At 36.1% G+C, this 16,451-nt stretch overlaps 1 protein-coding gene across 7 annotated transcripts in view; it reads right to left on the reverse strand.

Moving 5' to 3' along the window:
* FOXP2 (forkhead box P2) overlaps nt 1–16,451 on the reverse strand; it is a 236,817-nt gene that overhangs the window by 202,385 nt on the left and 17,981 nt on the right. For 3 of the 7 annotated variants that reach the window (XM_041001982.1, XM_041001980.1, XM_041001981.1), the window contains exon 2: nt 15,272–15,277. The exons of the other annotated variants lie outside the window; for them this stretch is intronic. In XM_041001982.1, coding sequence (XP_040857916.1) covers nt 15,272–15,277 — 6 coding nt within the window. The remainder of the gene's footprint in view (nt 1–15,271; nt 15,278–16,451) is intronic. 7 annotated transcript variants of the gene reach the window in all.

Genomic DNA, 16,451 nt, shown 5'->3' on the forward strand with positions numbered 1-16,451 from the left:
GAATTTTTGATTCGAGATAACTACATGGCAAGACACAGCTAATCCATCATGCCACAATACTGCCCCCAATATATCAGTATTTATTTTTTATTGCATTCATTTTTAACATAAAAATGCAAAAAATATTTTAAGCACTTGATTTATTAAATAGTGCAATTAGCTCAAGATCTAAGAGTCAACAAGTGAGTTAGACTTGCAAAGACAGCAAGGCGTTGAACAAATTACAAACAAAAAAAAATCATCAGGAAAATAACATGGCTGCTAAGATGAAAAGGTAGCAAAGCAAAGCAACTATGCCACAAGAATTACAGATGACTTCCAAAAGCTCTGCTGTAGATAAGCAAGATGGCATTAGTGGCAGAGTATTGAAGCAGTACCCCAATATGCATCCTTACTAGAAACTATCCTGTTCAAGAATTTGAGACAGTGCAATGAGTTCACTTTCACGGATTAGAAAGAAGACTGTATTCAAGATGTAGCTAATCATATTTAAGAGATACTGTCACAATTTGAAAGGCAACTTCACTGCATAGAGAAATCAATAGAATAGATTATGTAAATCAATCAATTTCCAGGTCTGTAACCAAGTATCATGGATTATACTTATGTCATTTTGGAAGCAGACTAATACAACTTTCTTCTACAACAGAGATAACACACATACCCTGCAGTCAGGTGTGTACAGTCCTCTTATTCAATTTTATCTGATTCTCTTACCAAGATTATTTTAAATGGCAAATGCAGTGTGCCACTTGTTCAAATCAGTGGCTCACTGTCAATCTAATGAGGAATATTGGGTGACTTCTGAAGAAACAGGTTTAAGGAAGACACTCTTAAGTTCACATGTAAGGATCCATGAAAAAGCATCAGAGAGGACCACAGCCAGGAGAAAACAAAGATAATCGAAATTGCATGTAAATATGAGAATATCATTATTAAAAATTTACCTACAATTACTACATTGACAGAATACCAGATAACTCCATTAAACAGATTCCATGTGCTATCATCTACAAAATTAAATCTTTTAGTGAGTACAACATTCACCTAAGAATTTTATTTGCATATCTCAGAATCCCAGCAAAAATTTGTGATTCATTCTGTTAAGAACCAGAGATAAGTAAAGTTGCAATGGGTTAGAAAGTGAAAGTATAATAATAATAACAAAGATGTACAAAAGTTAGCAAATGTTAACAATCACATTTAAATACAGTAGTTAGCACAAATCAGTTTTCACATAATAGTACCAATCAATAGCAACTTGTCTATGTCAGGTTAAGCTTCAGAATGCAACAAAACAGAATTATAAAATTCCTCTTTAGGATGTTAAGATTAGTTCTAATGATGATAGTCTTAAATCACTGTGCCTACCTAATAAACTGATTATGTGATGTTACAAGTAGAGCTTTATACAGATATTCCAAATAATTCGTAATTGTCCCCAAAACACAACCCTCTTGCTACTATTTTATTCCTAACTATCTCTTAGTCTTTATTCCATGTGACCTGAAGTGTTATCTTTTTTCATCTCAAAGAAATGCCTTTCTGCATACATTTGTCATAACACCTTGGGTTCTCTAGATGACATGTTACAATATATGATTACCCATGATCTGAGCTAAGGCACTGTGTAACTCTCATAAGCCCAGAACAGCGCTGAAGCAAACGATGTACTCTCCATTAGTGAGTTCTAGTTCAAAGAGAGAAGAACTGTAGGCATTTTGCTAAGTTTAACATGCAAAGGCTGAATCATTGATTGCTCTCCACCCTTCTATGCAATAAAATCTGAATTTCGTCATTTTTCTTATTAGTAGTACTGCAGTTTCAAGTTTACTATGGTTTAACTGCATTGTGGTGCAGTAGGTTAAGTTCCCACCACCACTGGTGGTGCCCACAATCTGTTTCACAGTGCTGGTTCAAGTCCTTTCTGCCTCTCTCTCTCTGTCTCTCTCTCTCTGTCTCTCTCTCTCTCTCTCTCTCTCTCTCTCTCTCTCTTTCTCTGCCTCTCTCTCTCTTCCCCTTTCTCAGCACTCGAAATAAATCTTAAAAAGCAAAGAGATAAAAGAGTGAATGAACAAGTGAAGAGTAACGGGGACAGACTGCTGATCTTTGCGATATAAACAGGAGCAGTGTACAATTATTGAACTAGTTTGGGCATCAAGGAAGTATACGGTATTTTGTACTCGTTCAAGTTCCCCAACCACAGGGAGTAGAAAGTATTGTGCTCATCTCATCAAACAATAATTTGAAGATCAGAGAGGCTAATGTATTAGCCCAGTGTCAGTAACTGGTAATTGGTAAAGTGAAACTCACACTCCAATCTATTCACTTAGAAGCAGCTTTCCAGCTATATGTCATCAAGTTTCTAGTTCTAGAGTTTCATGAAAATATGCATATATCAACTGGTCGTTTCAAACGTTTGTTATTTCCCTTGCAATACACCATCATGTCAAAGAGCAGGCATTAAAAGGCATTCCAGGATATGCTGGGAAAACTGGCAATTTATACTTATTACTATGTGCTATCTGTATTTAGCTCCAGACATTTTATATACAAAATAAAAATAAAGACAGTGGTTATAAAAATTTGAATCAGGTATTATTTCAGAAGTTTTCAAAATTTGTGTTTGGAGAGAAATTTCTCACTTTAAAAATCTTTACGTTAAAATGACCCCCGTATCATTTTAAAAATTGAAAAAATGAGACATTAGGTTTAAAAAGTCAAAATATAAATTTCAGTTATTCAGCACAATTTCCTATACAGGTTATTTCAACCATGCACACTCTACATATGCTGTGGCATTTTTTTTAAATCATCATGAACTCCTAGCTTTCTATTCCATTTAGCTCTGTCCCTAAACACTTTGTTTAACAGAAAATATTTTGCTTTGGAAACACTTGAAACAAGGCAAATTCCACAAGAGAAAAAAAAAGGGTTACTGTCCAAGACATCACAGCAATATGACCTCTTGACCGAAAATTTTCTCAATATACATCACAAAAGACCCCTGACACCTGTCATTTTCAGAGATTATGAACAATTTCCAAAGAAAACCATGATGTTGCCTGAACAGAAACAGAAAAAATTATGTGCACACATTTCTACAAATTTACGCCCTTCCCCAAGCTAGAGATTTTTAATTTTGATCTGTTCTGATTTGTTGTAAAATCGAGACAACTTGTCATATGGATCTGTCAGAGCTGATTAAGCTCAACACTTTCTCATCCTGGCTCCAACACAATGGCTACTTTCACTGAAATCTAAAGAACAAACTTGCTACATCAGGTGTCTCAAAAGTTCTCCGAGTAAGCCAAGTCCCTGTTGGTGTTTCAAAAGTATGCACTGAGGGAGGACATATGTTTTTGGTTAAGTGAATTAAAAAAAAAAAGTTCCCGTAGTAGTCATATCAACCTCGTGGCATTGAGATCCTAAGCCAGTATTTGCTTACAAAGCTTACTGATATTTGCAAATGAATAATTCAATGGAAAATATGAACATCTGCAATTAGGTAAAAAATCTAACATTTCGGGAATTAGGCAGAATAATTTCTCCCATACTTAATTTCACTTCCATTTGTAATTCAATACATAAACACATACCTAGATGCTGTATATATGTGCTGGTGTAAGATGAATTACATTTTTAATGAATCAGGGTTTCCTTAATAGGATAATGATGACATTTACATGGACTTACTTATAAGGTAGATTTTTTTTTTTTGTATCATGAAAAAATTGATGATTTCTGATCATCTAGATTTGCTCAGACTGAATGCAATAGAAGTATGTATATTTATAAGCTATCCTACAAGTTTGAATGCAGGTAGCGATACACTGATTGAAGACTATAAGCAGTGAAACATGGGAAGCTGATCCTACTGATACGCCTGGGATATCAGAGGCTGTGCCCAGTCCTCGGGTCTCTGCCACCCACACGTAGCAATGATGCTCCTGGCACTGGTCCTCTGCCTGGCCCTAATCTAACGTGTTGTGGCCATCTGCAGAGTAACCAGAGCACAAAAGGTGTCTCTCACTTGCTATGTCTTAAACAAGTCTTTTAAGAAACAATAAACTTAGAGAGTGGAAGTAAACTACTTTTAGCAAGTGGCGATATTGAAAGGCTGAAGGCAAATCTGTTTTCACAGACACGTATGCTTTCTAGCACTTGTAGCACCAAAACTCATGAAATTTTCAGGAAAAAAAAAATAGAGGGGAGGGCGTTTTACTAAGAACTTTTTGAGGTAGGAGAAGGAGACAGATAAATTCAAGCTTCACAACGCTTGCTAAAATGACATTAAATATAACAGTAATGTAAAAACTGACACGTTAATAAAGTGCTGCTTTGATTTGCAACTCAAAAATAAAGAAATAAAACTTAAAAAAACCTTGTCTGTTCCTTTAAAAAATAAAAAAAAAGAAATATTTTGTACATTTTAGTTTTTCAGAAAGGAATCCTTAGACAACTATAAGGCACATTTTTAACCTTCAAAGACTGGGGTTCTCACCTGCTCGCAGGTCTCCTGACCAAACGCAGACCCAAGTCCTTCTGCCCGCCCCCGGACCCGCCCCCGGGGGCGGGGCTTTCTGCAATGCACTCCATCATCAGGATCAGATCTGCCCAATCAGAACAGGCTGGACCCTTCCTTCTTCTGACATTTCATTAACCACAGAACTCACACCACAGGAAGAAATGCACAGGTCCCGCCCCACACCTGAGCAGCTTTCTCCCACAACACCGTCTTCTGATGTGCTCCCGCAGAGAATCGTGCAGTGCTCGGAACAGACTGGGTCAGGACTCTGTCCTCCGTGCCCTAAAACTCATTTACTAGTTCCTTCAAGATGGTCTACATTTACCACCATCTATCTATCTATCTATCTTTCTTTCTTTCTATCTTTCTTTCTTTCTTTCTTTCTTTCTTTCTTTCTTTCTTTCTTTCTTTCTTTTCTTTCTTTCTTTTCTTTCTTTCTTTCTTTCCTTCTTTCTTTCTTTCTTTCTTTCTTCTTTTAGCAAAAACACATATAAATTTCTTAATATGGTGGACAGGTGGGTGTGTAATCCCTCCTTGCCATGTTTCTTATACTGTAATTTGATTTGTAACCTGATTCTTGCATTTAATTGTCAGTTCACGCTAATGAACCGTCCACATGCAGAGGGAAGCTTTCCTACAGTTTTTTTTTTTTTTTAAAAGATTTATTTATTTTACTGGAAAGGCAGATGTACAGAGAGGAGGAGAGACAGAGAGAAAGATCTGTCCGATGATTCACTCCCCAAGTGGCCGCAATGGCCGGTGGTGCTGCACCAATCCAAAGCCGAAGGCAGGAACCTCCTCCAGGTCTCCCACTCAGGTACAGGATCCCAAGGCTTTGGGCCATCCTCGACTGCCTTCCCAGGCCACAAGCAGGGAGCTGGATGGGAAGTGGAGCTGCCAGGATTAGAACTGGCGCCCATATGGGATCCTGGCGCGTCCAAGGCAAGGACCTTAACCTATCACACCGGGCCCTCCCTACAGTTTTACAATCATGAAAACAAACATGTATGTATGCTTTGAATGTATCAGATACTGTTCTATATCTTTCACTATAAGTTATTTAGGCTCACAACCATTCTATGGAGGAAATACAGTCACTACGTCCATTTAAGAGATGAGGAGACTGAGGCACACAAGCTTAAAAAAATACTAAGAATGTTAAATCCTACAACTTTTATATTAAAATTTGCATCGTAACTTTCTAATTTTTCAATAAGTATCCATCAAAAATGTCCCATTCCCACTCTTGCTCCTCAACCGATCATATTTTTTCACCCTTTGCTGCTAAAAGAAGTTTAAGGATTCTGTCAGTGTTCTGTGAAATAAAACTCAAACTTCAAAAACTCGCTCCGCCAAAATAAAACTGAAATTATACAGGCAGGGATTCAGTTTAGTGGTAATTCATTGCCAAGTTTATGCTCGCAAACCGTGCATGTCCCTGTCTACAGCTGCTTGTAGATGACTGCTGCTTATCGGGAGAGCAGAATGGCTGGATCATGATAGATTTCTTCATAGCTGAACTACCAAATACCAGCACGAACAGGCCGGCGGCAGCACTACGAGTTTAACAGGCAAGCACAACATCAGCACTGGAAAAGGCATTCGCTTCCACTTTAAATTTCATTTTCCCCTGTCTAAATTAGATTTTTTACGTTATTTAAATGTAATTTTATTACATTTACTATATTATAGTGACACTTGAAGTACAGCTATTGTACAAGTCTGCCTGTGCCTCGGGTACAATATAAACTAAAGCTTATAACTCAGCTTTGAAAATTAGCTCATGAATCAAAGGAGATATGTAGTCTCAGCTTCACAACCCATCTTTATTTACCAGATTTGCAAGAAATCCATTTGGCTTTTATTAATATCAGCAGTAATTTTGAAAAATCAGATTCTGCTGTTCTTTACACTCTCAACCATTCCATTTACCAGAGATTGCTTTTCTGTGCTATTTATACCATGCCACAACATTTACAACTAGAATACAAATCATAAAATTACCAATAATGGGTTTTGGAGGCATTTTCCTCTTCACATTCAAAGCATCTATATATGAACATTGCATTGAACTTGCCCAATTAAAATTCATTTAATACTCAGTCTATAAGTAACAATAAACAGATTAAATATGTTCTTTAGGAACTCCTAATATTAACTCACTCAATTTTTTTTCCATCTATTGAAAATTACTCTGAAGCCTAGCTCAGGAAATAGGCTCATTCATTCGCATTCAATAAGGTTTATTGTGCATCTACCAAGTGCAAAACCCTGGAAAAGAACTCAAAGAAATGGTCCCTGTTGGGTAAACAAGTAGACATATGTTTTGAATGTTATAGAAGAAGGAATCCACCGAAATCAATGCGTGTTTGTAGCTGCAGAATGGTGGATAGGTTTTTCCCTGACATTATTTCACAGATAAAATTTCACAGATCAATAGAAATTGCAGTAATCCAAGGAGAAGAGTTACTGAGCTGGGAACGAAGAGGTCATTTTTAATGTGATGTATATGCGATCCAGGCAGAGAACAGTACGTTAGATCTGAGCAAGAGAAGAGAGAACTTAGTTTACTTAGCGGTACTGCCTGCAGTAGGATAACTGTGACTGGAGCAACATAGGGCATGAGTGAGACAGGATCGACGAGGCCGGGAGGCAGCTTAGCAGGTGCCCGGTCATGGGAAACTTTCTAAGCATTGTCAGAATCAATAGCCTTTAATTCAAATATCCAAGGACAGCGCCTAGAAGACTTGGGACACGACATAATCAAATCTGGATTCCATAAAGATCTTCAGGCTACACAGCAGAAACTGGAAAAAGAATAGTAATGACATCAGGTAAGAAAGGCCATGGAGCAGGTGATAGCAACTGGGATGGTAAGAAGAGACAAACCCCAGAGAGACAGGAAATAGAATTTAAAATGACTGGCATTTTGGGGAATAAGGAAGAGAAACAAAATCTTGATAGGACAGTCTAAGGTGACATCTAATAGCAAACAAAGGGAAGACAAATCATTTGGGTGAAAGAATTAGGATTCCGCCTGGGAGTGACAAGTTTGGAAGACTGGAATATGTTTAAATAGTGACAAACCAACAAACTGCAGTAAATATGAGGCTATGGATTAGAAGTGCAATGTTAATCTCATTTTTACTGTACTTCGGCTAAGTTTTTGGCATAGGAGGTAGATTTTAAAGAGAACTACCTTAATACATAATAAAGGATCACACAGAAATTAAGATTCATTACCTAACTGGTTTTAATTTTATTGTTTAATTTCTTCCTTATGTTATTTTAACAAAAGACTCCTTTTCAAATATCTAACATTAGTACAAACGGACTGTAGACTGTGAGATTAGTAATGCATTTGTTGTTTTATTTGTATTTATATGTAAACTGCTGAATAAACAGTTGTAGAAACTTACTAAAAATTCACCAAATAATTATTTAATGAATTGCTAAGATATCTAATATTGATTTGTAGTGGTATAATCATAAAAAGTAATTTATTTAGACAGATGTAAATAGCACTAAAGAACTTCATAACATAGCAATGTTTCTAATCCTGCTTTGGAGCAAATTTAGAATCACAGTTAAATTATCAATGCCCATAAAAACCCTTTGCTATCATCTGGAGAATCTGGAAATAGATATACTTTTGATAGTAAACTAATGATATAATTCCTTATATGAAAAAGGTCAAAGATCCAATGCCGCCCAACATTTTACACAGTGAGCTTAATTCAGGGTGTATCCTAGGTCACAGTGAAATGTGAATTTCAAATTATAACAGCATACTGAAGACTATTTTGACATATCTGGTTCTGTGCAGCTGAGTAAGACCTCTGCTCAGAAAAATATGCAAGAAACTTTCCTAAGAGAGAGGGTAATTGTTGAACTTCATTTCTTCCACATTTTTGAGAATTACTAAAACATAGATATACATGTTAGATCACTGGGATTATGATAATATATTTTTAAAATTACACAGCAAAGTTGAAATTACAAGCCATGTCTCTTGTCTCATTAACAAGTTTTTAACCAAACCCACATAACTAACATAGAGTTTATAATTTTGATGCTTTAGTTCCGACTACGGAATCACCATGCACATGGTGGAAAACTAATTGATAACTCACAAAGTAGAATATAAAACATAGTTTCAGCTTTGAAAAGGCTCTGTTTTTTTATCTACAGTCTTTAATTTTAAATAAAATTAAAAATTTGGACTCTGAAATAAAAACACAACGTCCTAAAAGCAGACATAAAAGGCAATGAGATGTGAAGTTGGAGTTGATCCGAAGCTACTGTTGAAGGCCAATTTACGTCTTGTTTAGAATGGGGTCACCACAACACTTTTGAGGTTTGATTGCCTACAGCAAATCTCTTGTTATTTACAGAGAATGAAAAGACATAAACTCATTTTCTTAATAAGCTTCTTCAGTTCTTCAAATAGTTCTAAGAAATACCAAAGGCTCGCCCCTAAGTTAACAAGTACACAGATTAGCCCAAGTACAGCAGTGTCAGCTACACAGCATTTGATCCCCACAGATGCCAATGGTGAGATTTTAGCAGCTAAAGAAATGTATGAGGTATCAGTTTTTAGCAATGCTTACAGTTATGGGTGAGCTAGAAGTGGTTTATATGAAAGAAACAGCTGAATAGAGAAAAATAACCACTAGCTCTAAAAAGTTTGAAATTTTGTCTTTCATGTGTTAATTAGATCTACAGAATACACTGTTTTCCTCCTCTAGATTATATGTAATTCATTCCAAATTAAGAATGCAGAGTAATTGCAGAAATTAAAAAATATAGAAGGAATTACCCTTCACTTAGTTACCCATGCATAACCATGATTAACACAGTTCTCATTCTTTGATGTATAAAACCTAAACATTAACTATAATCATGCAGCACATACTGTATCTACTAAAGTGCTTATTTAAATATTCATTTCCTGATTATAAATGCTATAGTTACATGCATTTATAATATGGAGATAAAATCATCAGACTTAAAAATAAGTAGTATGGGGCCCAGCGTGATGGCCTAGTGGCTAAAGTCTTCGCCTTGAATGCGCCAGGATCCCATATGGGCGCTGGTTCTAATCCCGGCAGCTCCACTTCCCATCCAGCTCCCTGCTTGTGGCCTGGGAAGGCAGTCGAAGATGGCCCAAAGCCTTGGGACCCTGGATGCATGTAGGAGACCTGGAAGAGCTTCTGGCTCCTGGCTTTGTGGTTTGGCTCAGCTCCAGCGATTGTGGCCACTTGGGGAGTGAAACAACAGACAGAAGATCTTCCTCTCTGTCTCTCCTCCTCTCTGTATATATGACTGTAGAATAACTTCTTTTTTAAAAAAATGGCACTTCTGATTTCTGAACATGCATGTTCAAAATACCTAACAGTGTCAGTAATGTAAAACTCTCAATCTAGTGATAACACCGTTAAAAAAAAAAAAAAAAACTTCAGGTGCAGGTAAATCTGTAATGCGTGGCTGAAAACAGACATAGGTGAAAGAGCTGACCACATAGAAATGAAACTTGCAATTCAATGTCTCCCAAAAAGGGCACTTTCTTTTCATCAGAATGCCAGAAGTTAAACTGTAGTCTGAATTTTATTGAGAAGATTGTATTAAACGTACATAATTAAAGATTTATAATACTAACGGTCAAGTGCTAGCTTGAAAAGGATATAGGATTTGAGATCAGAAAACTTGAATTCAAGTCTTTCCACCTGCATATGTTGCTTTTCAGAATATTTATTTATTTGTGTATTTGGAGGAAGTAGAAAGGAATTCAGCAGGAGAGAGAGAAAAAAAGGACTCCCTCTTATGTGTTCATTCTCCAATTGCCAGCATCAGCTAGGAGAGGCATGGGCTGAAGAAGAGAGCGCAGACTCAAAGCAGGTCTCTCATATTAGTGGCTGGGACTCAATTACTTCAGCCATCACCACTGTTGACTCTCTTCCAGGGTTTTCATTAGCAGCAAGTCAGAGTCTTGGGGCAGAGCCAGCTTCGAAAGCCAAGCATTCAACATTCAATGATGGTGTCTTTGCAATCAGGTGGAACATCTGTCCCTTCTTAACTAAACAGGTGATCTAAGTATTGAGTCCCAAAACTCTCCGCTATGAAACAAGAATCATAACTACTGGATTCATTCAGAACTGTACACTATATGGAATCATCCAGGACATCACAATAGCATTGAAAAGTACTCCATACACTTTTAAAGGGCACATGCGTTTCTCTGATTTTAATCATTTGAGATAGTTGTCTAAGATGCTGGCAATCTGTAAGAAGAAAATACTTATTTATTAGGGAGGATTCTCAAAAGAGTCCTTCCTCTTGCTTTACAGGGGCTGTGTGGGATGGAAAATCAGACATCTGAAGGTGGGACCCTCTTGAATAGACTATCTGCAAAATTTCCAGTTTTTCATACATTTATTCATACCTATACAACTAATTCCTAGAGCAACTGAAGCTACCGTGCCTCAAATTTACTCCACGGTCTTGTAGTATAGTGATGTGATGTCTAGCAGAAATATAATGTGAGCCCTGTAATACCATCTCAAATGCCCCATGTTACAGAATAAAGAAACAAGGAGGTGAAATTGATTTCAACAACGCATTCAGCTGAATCTTAAGAGACTCCAAAAATCTTTTTAAATATATGATCGGTGGTAAACATGTTCTGAGAGAGAAATTCTCACCATTTTGTAGCAAGCCTTTGAAATCCAGTGTGCATATTGCATTATCCTCACATCTGAACTCAGGACAGTCGTGACGGAAGTGAACTTAGCAGAAGGACAGACTGAGTATGAAGGGAGCAGCAATGTTTCAGCAGAGCAGTCCCGAGCGTGTATTCTCTAGGTGTTCAGAGACACTGCAGTGAAAGGAAAGGGTCTTCACACACAGATGAGCTGAGACGCTTGTACGTTGGTGTGTTATATCATGGCAAAGGTCTCTCATTACTTGGTAATACATGCAACGGACTCTTTGAAAAATTTATGGGACTGTATATTATGAAAAACTACTGCTGGAATCCAGTGTTTTGTACCAAAATAGACTTATTCTGAACCTATTATTTCCGTAAGTATTCTCAAGAGATTCTCACAGCTACTTTTTTTTATTGAACACTTATCATGTGACATTCTTGAAATGAATTCAACTTTTATGTAACCCTCAAAACAATCTTGTGAAGTAAAGATTCTTTTTTTTTATCCCCATATTACACAAAATGTCTGGTAGAAAGATTTAGTAGAAGAACTCTACCAGTATCTGTGCCATTTGCTTTCTCAACAGAACATTAATGTCCTCATGAAGTTTGCCAATTGTTAAAAAAAAAAAGAATGCTTTCCCTAACTACAGCTTGCAGAACTTAAGTAACACTTTTTGAGCAAATACCGCAAATATTAAACTAAAAGCCACAAAGGTGTGTTTAAATGTCATAGTCTGTATCTCACAAGCATATTTATGAAATTCGGATGAATGCGACGGGTGATGTGGTCATAAACAACGCCCGTCATTCCCAGAGATCGTTTAGCACGGGTCAGCAATACCGGAAAGAGAACCACGAGGATCCCTCAGCCCCGGCGAATATTCTAAGAAGGATAAATCTTAAATCAAAAATGCTAATACACTGAATACTACATCCCTGCTGTATAAGTACAAAAATAACTTTTTTTTCCTAAAAAAAAAAAAACACAAAACAAAACTACTTTCCTTCCAATTCTGAGTCTAAACATTGTGGAACCTAAAGTATCATTTTCTGGTGCAATGGTATAGGAAATAAACTGAAACTAACCAAGAGTGTGCATGCTTTGCATTCTAAAATAAAGACAAATTCCCTCTCTGGTTCTACTTGTATTGATTGGTCTCTACTTACCCTCCCAATCTCCAAGCCTGCCTTACTTTGGCTACCACAACGCTGTCTGCAATGCCATTCTCAAAACAACATTCCTATCTCCTTTGAAGCATTTGTCACCATTACAATTTCAAGTTCATGCTCTGCTTATTTCATCATTGTCTATGTCCCTGATGAAGACAGTAACTTTCATGAAGGCAAATGTCATATCAGATTTTTCTCTATATTCCTCTATATTTTATCTACTCCAGAGCAAAGTAACTTACCAATCAAAGTAACTTACCAATAAATATTAATGAAAAGGTTAAGCATCCAATAAGTGTAATCCTTTACTCTTAAAACAATCCTATTAGTCATTCCAACCTTTAATTCAAATGATTCTTAGGTTAAATGGTTAACTTAACACCACGTAAGTAATAAACACTCAACTCTGATAACTTCATTCTCTTCCTCACTTTTTAAAACCCAAGACTGCTTTCTTAACTCTTCTCAATGCTTTACAATCTGGACCCAAACCTAGTATTATTATTGGGTATCTTATGTTAATTTGTTCCTTTTTGTTTTTCTGCACTGTATCTTCCTAGGTCACACTGTGACAATGTTTCTTTGGAAAACACAGACAGTTATATTTCCTCTGAAAAGAAAATAATATCTGTGTAATATTGATCAAATGAAAGTCAAAACTTAAATTCAAGCAAATTTTAAAAAGGAAAAAAATCAGAAAATGAAAACTTGTATACGTAATATGGCCCTCAAATGCATCGATTTTGCCTAATCCCATACCTAACTGCTTTCCCAAGGAGACTTTGCATAGAGTGAATCAAAATCCTGAACAGTTGTCATTTTTCTGTGCTTTTTCACACCTTCTGTCTTGATGTACTTTTTTTTCTCCTGGGAATTTCTCCACCCCTTTTCCAGCCTTTTGTCTCTTCATAACCAACTAAACTATCTTCCTGTATGCTTTCCTGACATCCTGTACTGATTCAAAAACCCCCTTTTCTTGGTGCCTCGGAGTATATCTTCCTCTGTCAGTACAAGTATTTTCTACACTTAAACCTAAGAAAAAACTATTGGTGCCAGGCCAGTGGCTCAACACTCTAATGCTTCTGTCTGCAGCTCTGGCATCTCATATGGACAGCACCTGGCTGTGGCTGCTGCACTTCTGGTTCAGCTCCTTGTTTATGGCCTAGGAAAGCAAAGGAGGATGGCTCAAGTCCTTTGGCCCTGCACTGATGTGGGACACACAAAAGAAGCTCCTGGCTTATGGCTTCGGTTCAGCTTAGCTCTGAAAATTACAGCTGTCTGGGGAGTGAACCACTGGATCGAAGGTCTTGTTTCCTCTTTCTGTCTCTCCTCCTCTCGGTACATCTGCCTTTCAAATAAAAACAAATAGATCTTAAAAAAAAAAAAAAAAGAAGGACTGCTTATCTTCAACAAATAGTACAGAATAGCTGATTCACAGGTGTTAAACCTAGTGATTCAACCCCAAATTCCATATTCAAAATTTCTACTAAGGCTATGTCTATAACAGGCATATTCATTCAGTTATTGGAAAGACTTTTGTGTAGATGGTGAGATTTTTGGGCGCTGTAGGCGAATGAATGCATTGTCCATGAGCCACGTGAAATAACAAGAGGCAACGGAATTTTGTCTACAAAATGTATATATTAATGAAAAGAATGACTTTGTGTGATTCATAAAATTGCAGTATACTTCTGGGAATTTAGCACAGACATCAAAATATCATTGCAGGTATTTCTACAAACTGTGTGATCGCAAATATATATTTGCAGAGGGCATTCAAATTCAGCAGTATCAGTTAAATCTGGTTTTATACTGAAAAGCAGTTTTATTCATCTTAGTTACTTTTTTGGTTCTCAAAACAGCCTGCTCTACTATAAGAATAGGAGAATTACAAAATAAAACTGCATGTAGTCACATTTATTTTCCAGCAATGTCTTTATTACTTCTATTTCCAGAGCTCTCTATATCAACAATAAAAAGTAGGGGGGGAAAATGCCTTTTGGTGCTAAAATCACAGAGAATGATCTGGAATTACAAACTTCATGAAGGTGTAATATGCCAGTAAAGTTATACGAGTATTCCTTTTTATCTTATTAATTATAGAAGAATACGTTTCAACAAATACAAAATTCCATGCTTATGGAAAATTGGAGCTCCACATTACTGAACATTTTTCCTAAACTTGATTATCAACCAATTTGAAGATGGAGCATTTCAAACAGTTTCAGGGTTAATTTATCTACTATAGGACATAGGAGTAATTACTGCACCATTTGAACATGTGACAAAAATAATTTCAAAGCTACCTCTACACATGTTACCTTCAAAATCATTTGCAATCTTTTTGTGTAATAATTTATTGTTGCGAGTGTTTCTCATCAGCTGTGCAGACATGTAAAGAAAAATATGTGCATGTAAATATTATACGAAGTGTTTATCTAACACAGAATATTGACATATGGTAAAAAAATCTAGTAGCTCATATTTTCCTATCAAAATCAGTGAAAACTTCGTTAAGGTTCTTGTCACTATGAGTCTCGTCAGTACTCTTGTTGGTTAAATGGAAAGAATCTTGACCTCCCAATGGCAGGCAGCAGGTGTTTGCCTCTGCATTGGCACACTGTCACATCTAACAGTTATTGTGTAGCTGTTTGTATTTGTTTCAAGTTAGAAGCTATAGCACATGTTTAATTAGAATCGGTTTTATATTATTTATAGCATGTTCTCACATTTCCTATGATACAAAATATGAAAAGTTATTTAATGCATACATTTAAATTTACTTGTTTCTCTATATCTTTATGAACTGTTAAATTTAACATTAAGCATAAACAATACAGCAAGCAAACTGCTACATCCTAAACCTCTTGCTCTCATAGTGAAAAAAAAAAAGCAAGGTTGGAAATGTACTAAAGTTGCATATGGATTATTAAAAGTGAACCTCGCCCCCAAATAACCTGAATTTAGGAGTCAAGTAACGAGATAACACTAGAATAAAGAAAAACAAGAAGAACATCAATTCCCTGAAAAGGTAAACTGTTCGTTCACTGAACAGTCAATGACACACGGTATGCTGATGTGCTCTATAAGCCATCCCTTCACAAAGATCCAGTGACTTTTATTTTTCCCCCAACATAGTGTAGATACTTCATGCCTATCACTTCACATATTTAATATTAACTCCTTTTTTCAAAGATCAATTTGGGAAATGGGTAGCATAACACTTTAGCTTCAGATTGTTAATTTCTGAGACATTTTACTAATTCATCACTAATGTTCACATGAACCAATTTTTAAATTAGGAATTATCACTTAAATTTTAACCAAACAGATTTAATACTACAAAATCACTTTGCTATTAATTGCCAATCAACTAATTTCATAGTTGAAACAATAAGATAGAGACACAGAGAGAGAGAGAGAGAGTAATTTTAATGGTATCTGCTTGATCCATTTGACATGTAATATTTTAATGCACACTTAGACAAAAAAGAACTAGTCTTGTTGCTTCCTTACACTGTTTTCCAAGACCATAATAATTACAATACAATAACAGATTTAGACATTATCAAAATTGAATGAAGATTTTAAATGATAGTAAATTTGGGAAATGAAAGCATCCAAAATACTAACATTTCCATGACTTCATAGAGCTTACCAAAAATTTTTAAGGCAAAAATGCACTATTATTTTAAGATAAAACTATAATAATGGTTAGATTTTGTGTGTGGAAGGGGATAAATACATATTTATCAATAGGAGTTTAAATCAGATTTTATAAAAGAGATATTTTACTTCCTAGATTAACAATTCACCAAAACAATATAAGCATTTTACTTTCTACTATGAACCAGCTGTATTTCTAACAAAATGTATTTAATGGAGACGACACAAATGCTCAGTTAGAGCAGTTACAATTTTCCATTTGCATTAAGCAATCTTCTTTTACCTGTTGTTTTATAAACGTCACCCTTGCTTCTAAACAACACCCCAGAGCAGATCAGGCATGAAATGGTCATAAGTATTAGTTTCCAGTAGATTTCA

This window comes from Ochotona curzoniae, unplaced genomic scaffold, assembly GCF_017591425.1.
Source record: "Ochotona curzoniae isolate NIBS_2020 unplaced genomic scaffold, NIBS_Ocur_1.0 scaffold_2476, whole genome shotgun sequence".
NCBI classification, from domain to species: Eukaryota; Metazoa; Chordata; class Mammalia; order Lagomorpha; family Ochotonidae; genus Ochotona; species Ochotona curzoniae.